General features: G+C 46.3%; 1 protein-coding gene across 1 annotated transcript; it reads left to right on the forward strand.

Moving 5' to 3' along the window:
* The first annotated feature begins 2,243 nt into the window (after positions 1 to 2,243).
* LOC125538564 (uncharacterized) lies at positions 2,244 to 3,071 on the forward strand. Its single transcript, XM_048701831.2, has one exon. The coding sequence runs from the start codon at positions 2,334 to 2,336 to the stop codon at positions 2,841 to 2,843; it is 510 nt and encodes a 169-aa protein (XP_048557788.2). The 5' UTR covers positions 2,244 to 2,333; the 3' UTR covers positions 2,844 to 3,071.
* Positions 3,072 to 6,237: the final 3,166 nt, after the last annotated feature.

Raw genomic sequence — 6,237 nt, forward strand, 5'->3', positions numbered from 1 at the left:
GCTCTAACAGCTGGCCATTCAACCGCACAGCAAACTTCACAGTGGTAACACAAGACATGATCCACTTAATCCATGTTGGAGCAAAACCATACGCTTGAAGCATACTTTCCAAGAATTTCCAATCGACACGGTCATACGCTTTGGCAAGATCCAACTTATATGCACAAAATTCACCACGGCTATCTTTTAACGTATTTAAAGAGTGCATACATTCAAACGTGATTAGTGCATTATCAGATATTGATCTTCCAGGGATGAATGCACTTTGGGTAGGAGAAATCATACCATCTAGCAGAGGTCTTAGTCTGTTGACCAGGCACTTAGAGATAATCTTATAAATCACATTACAAAGACTGATAGGACGGAATTCTTTTATGGACTGAGGATTCTTCACCTTAGGAATAAGAACAATAGTTGTATCATTTAATTGACAGGGCAAGCAATATCAATGATCACTACCATCAAATTGACAAGGCAGAATCCCCAAATTGTATTAGAACCCTAACCCTAAACCTAAACCTAGAGTTTCGTTCGGAGCTAAATACCCAATTTAGTTTAGAACCCTAACCCTAGAATCGACAGAAAATTAGGGGGATAAAACTTACTCCACACTGCCGAACGCAGATGCCCATTGGTAGCTCCCCGTCGGAGTCGCCTACACAGCACGGACAGAGCGTAGACGGCACTATACTCGAGCGGCGGCGACGACGCTCTGCTCTACGGGGCCTGGCTAGGGTTAGAGATCCTACAAACCTCCTCCGGTGGATTTGGATCTCTATCCCCAAGCAACCCTCTCGCGCCATCGCCGCGTGTGCCATCCACTCCTCCGCCGGTGTCAGGGCTCGCCGTCGCCATGGACGAGAGAGAGAGAGAGAGAGGAGAGCGCGGGGAAAGAGGGGAAATGTCAAGATGGAGGGGGAAAGGATAAACCGGGAGCCGGTTATGACCTAGCGGCGCCGTCAAATGTCGTTAGTTCGTGTCTGTTACACACTTAATCCACGTCATAAAAAAGGGGACCCACATGTGATAATCGAGGTTAAAATGCCCAAACAGACGGGTCCGTGTTTTCTGCAAAAGATTAAGCCCAGAATCAGTGTTTTCTACCAGAAATTCGTAGAACTCTCTGCAAACCTAGACGTCAATGTGATGGTTTTATGTAATTCACTCTTTTTTTTTCCTTTCAAAGAGAACTGCATGCACGCGTCAGTTGCATGGAGTACTAGCTAGCTAGCTCTCTTGTGACCCTTGGAGACAGAGTAAGAGTAGTATCATCTCAGAAAAGAAAGATACTACGGTAACTTGAGTCACACATTACAATTTACAAAGGTAAAAACTCAAAAGGAGACGTACATGCAACTATACATGGGCAAACTCTGCATCATCTTTGGGTTACCATCATGGCCACCAGCGCCCAAACATGTCTAGCGCTGGCCAATGGGTGCCATGCCTTGAGGCTGCAGACATGCATGGCCCATGCATGTATTGCGTTGACGAGGTGGATAATATTCGGCCGGGCTTTGAATGCATTGTGTGTGACATGATCGATGGGATGTGCTCAGTCTGTAAGAGTTAAGACACTGACGTGATGATCAAACCAAACCAGTTGCCGCAAAGAAAAAACGAAAATCAAAGAAAAAAGGGATGCAGTCAAACTCAGGGAATAGAGAGGGCAAAGGCCGCGTACGCTTTCGGAGCATCGGTCACGTACAGCCGCTATCTTTTTGCCTCCTTGGACATGTAGGCTTGCAGCTACTACGTACCTAGCTAGCACCTTAGCTATACCATGGAGTAAGTTAGAAGCAAACCAGACAGTACTCAGTAGCTAGATACTACAGTGACACGATGGAAATATATGCCGATTTATGTAGTTTGTGTCTCCTCAACTCATAGGGGCCTCTTTGGGTGCGCATGATGTCCTGTCCTGAGGGAAAGTGGGCTCAGCACATTGCCAACACATGTCACATAGTCTTCCCCGAAACGGAGAGCATTGTTCCGAGGGTATCTCGCCTGCAACATCACCCACTATCCACTCTCCATCCTCACTACTCCACCTTTGACTCCGCGTGCACTTGGTCACTTCCGGCTGTCCATCCATCCTCACTCATCATTCACTCAAACATGTGAGTGTGTGCGTTGTGCTTGAGACAGTGGCAAGCTAGCCATTGGTACATGTGTTGAGTCCGAGGAGAAAAAACAAACAAGTACCGTGTACATGGTGGCCACTGCAGGAGAGGAGCATATATACCAGCCAGTAGCCACCCTACACCAGGCGCATCAGTTCCACACACACACATACACCGCAACAAACGGAGCCAGTAGCTAAGCAAGCTTTGATGGAGAGCAGGAGCAGCGCGAGAGGAGGAGACCGCGGCCAGCTAGACCACCACCGGCAGGTGCTGCTGCTGAGGCCGGCTGCGGCGTGGAGCTACGCCTCCGCCGCCGGCGTGTCGTGGCCGGCGCAGAGGCCGCCCTCGTCTTCGTACACGTGCGGCTACTGCAAGAGGGAGTTCCGGTCAGCGCAGGCGCTCGGGGGGCACATGAACGTGCACCGCCGGGAGAGGGCCAGGATCCGCCACTACTACTGCTCCGCCTACCCCGCGGCTCCAGCTCCAGCCCCTGCTGCTGTCCACAGGGACTGGGTGCCCAACCTCAACTTCTCGCCGCCGCATTGCCCCGGTGGCGACTCTGGCGGCACATCCACGGCGACCCCGGCCGTCTACAGCTTCTTCTCCACCGCGGCGGCCGCGGAGGCGGTCAAGGCTACGTTGGTGGTGGACCTGGAGCTGGGGGTCGGAGGAGGGGGAGGAGGTTTGGATCTTGAGCTTAGGCTTGGCTGCTCTTGAGCCTTGACTCTTCAGGACTGACATTGTAATCCATCGATCAATCTATCTATCTATCCATCTCTGACATGTCTGCATGCACGACTACGTACGCGTGCATGCATGCTAATGTGTTGGCTGCCTAGAGAACGAGAAACGCAGTGATGTAAGATGTTCTAACTATGTAGTATGTCGATTTGCAGGGGTGTATTATTTGTTCAAGCACGTGAACAATTAATTGTAACTTGTATTAGCTTGATTGGTCGGTTTGCAATGAAAACTTACATCCTTGGAGCTTGTTCAACTATGCATGTGTCTGATTTAAAATCTAGGGCCCGGTGCAAAATCAGCTCTATATGTAACAAATATCAATTATATATTTTGTACTCTTGCAAAAACGTCTTATATTGTGGGACAAAGGGGGTATAAACTTTTGCGTTACTACAAAAAAAAATTCAAAGAATTGATATTTTATCGTCACAAAAGTATTTACATCTTGCCAAAAAGAAAATAATAACGAAATATTAGAAAGAACAAAAAATATACTAGTCTGCTCGAAACTAATTAGAGACCATGACGCTGCAGTGCATGGGCCAAATCGCTCTACTAAGCAACATTCAGTGAAAATGAGACGAATACTTTTACTTTCTTTTTAAGAAGAAGAAAAAATGAGACGAATACTGAGAGGGAGACGTGAGCGCGTGAGGTTCACCTGGATTTCAGGTGAGTCCATTTCATCTGGCGCATAAAAAAACATTAGAACCTATAATCCTTTGACTAGTAATAGTCTTTCATTTTGGGGCCCTTAAAATTCGGAGGCCCTGTGCAACTGGGGAGCTCCTATGCGGAAAACCCTATTTGTCGCGTTTTGCGTCAAACAGTCGGCGAAATGCATAGGCGAGGCAACCTACTGACTAGTAGAATGCCCGTGCGTTGCTACGGACTACAATACATATACATGAATCAAACAAATGATTAACGTCGCCTCCAAGGTCGACACTCATTTCTCCCTCGTACGTCTGGGCGTATTCAGGCATCAAATGGGCGCCCATCATGCTTTTGAAAATCCAATCATCTGAACAGTCAGGGCTTCCCCAAATCCAACACATATGTGAGGAGAAATGTGGTTGTCTGGACTATCCAACATGTTATCTCCAATACACGGCCCCATCCCCACGATGCACCCTTCCTATTTTGTCCTCTATTTTAAACCGGATGACGCCCACTTCTCCTTCGTCATCTCGCCCTCTCTCCTTCACATCGGACTTCCCCAGAACCGCCCTGATCCCCTCCCCCTGTATTCATGTCGATCCACCACGACCATCAAGGTGGATGAGGCGTGCGCTGCCCATGACACCCCCTGAGCCAAGAAGGCAGATCTGATGTCTCTTGAGCCATTGTCACGTTGTAACATATAGTTGAATGATGTGCATTACAACGAAACAATAATATGATGTTTGTTGTTGGGCATGCGACTGGTACACCATCGTGTTCGTTATTAACTCTTGAAGCAACCAACCAATGCATTTACCCTTCTATCGTAACCAAAAAATGATATGACTTGATGAAAAAATATATATGAACCGCTCGCTCGTACAATTTATTATAAAGCCATCTCTAATGAAATTCCAATTTCCTACATTATCTAAAGTTGGAAAATTATTCTACTAATACAGTCATACCACGGGCCTCAGTTTACGAGTCATTCCTAGTATGAAGATGCACAAAAGTTATCATACATATAGATTATGTATGACATACCAAATGAGGAGGTGGTGGCATTGTTGTAAACCATCATAAAAGGCATATTATCTCATGGTTCTTTAGTTTGTATGATTGTCCCAATGGGTGTTAGATTAAACGGTCAATGATCTAGTTGCAACCTGTAAATATGTAAATGTCCTTTTATCAACAATAATGATCCTTGATAAAATGAAGGGATAGCCACATGTCTATCGGTATTGTAGCATCCCAAATTAATTGCTCTGAAATAATTGGTCTACTAAAAGAAGAAAACAAAATACACAACAATACCACACTATCACTGCCATAATTCAATAAGAGACCATCTACTAATGTGCTCAACAAGGGAAACACCAAATGGAAATCAACATTGTGCCCTTCATGTTCAACTTCAAGGTTTCAACCAATATGATTCCCCTTGCTACAAGAAACGAACTTTAGTTGCCAAACCAACAAATCACAATCCAGCGATAACCAGATCCAGAAAATCATATCTCACCATGAAACTGAATCCCCAAACAATAAACTACCGCAATGGACTTGTGCCACGACGTAAGGGTGGATCCGAACAGCCGATGTCTAATCATTGGCTTAGGCACACTCTATAGTTGCAATAGGTTATTACATGTCTCTGTTAATTGTAACCTGAAGCAATACCTAGCAAGTGTCAGAGTATAGTTGCAATAGGTTAAGTAAAAAGCAAATAAGGGGGTGCAAACTGTGACGTGCTTTCCGCTGAAATTTTTGTCAAGAGAGATAATTAAACTAAGCTAATATTGAGAAGTGTTGACCTGTCATTGGTTTTACGTGGCCATACAAATTTATTTGAATGAAAAGTAAAACACCCATAGTGATAGCTCCAACCAACAACCAAAAATGTAGTCTCGTAGGATATAAATGAACATGCATAGTCATCATATTCAATAAACTGCTAGACCACAGGCGACCTAGAAAAACTTTGGAGATTCTCAAGTTATATGGATTTTCTAGCCTATAAGTCTGCACTACTGCTTGGTTTTGTATCTTGTAAAAATTGGTGCGCTTTTGTTTACAACACGATGTTTAAGTGGCACCTCCATATAGGATTACGGCCTTCATTAATTTCACACATGCAACCTTGCACTATTCTTGTGCCTCGAACAGAAAGACAACAAGGAAGCAAACTTGCTTGCTCAAAAGAAAATATACAATATGGAAATTTTACACTGTAATTTCAAGTCCAATTTAGACAGCTCCAAGTCAATCAAATATACAGCTCATCATGACAGAACTGTTCTGTTTATGAGACATATCTGTAGGTATAGTACAATAGTACACCCAAAACCAGCTCTAGAAAGAAAGCACAATGGTTATCACCAAAAAGTCCCCCACGTCGCCTCCTAGGGGCGGCTCGGGCGGAAACCCCATCCACCGCCGCCGGTCCCCTTCCACCCTCCTCATCCCCTCATCGCCGCCGGTGCACGCCACCGGGCAAAGCTCGCTGGCGGCCGGCGGCGGTGGGACCTGGTCCTCGTGCACTCGGGGCGGGGAAGAGCGCTCCTCCCGGTGGTTAACTTGCTCTGGATCTGCGTGGCGCGGTGGCGGCTGGTCTCGGGCGGCGCTCCGACGGGCTGTGGCGATGTGGCTCCTGCTTTGTGGTTCTCCGGTGCAGCGTGGGGTGGCAGCAGTGCAGGGC

This window comes from Triticum urartu, chromosome 1A, assembly GCF_056163025.1.
Source record: "Triticum urartu cultivar PI428250 chromosome 1A, HENAU_Tu73, whole genome shotgun sequence".
Taxonomy (NCBI): domain Eukaryota; kingdom Viridiplantae; phylum Streptophyta; class Magnoliopsida; order Poales; family Poaceae; genus Triticum; species Triticum urartu.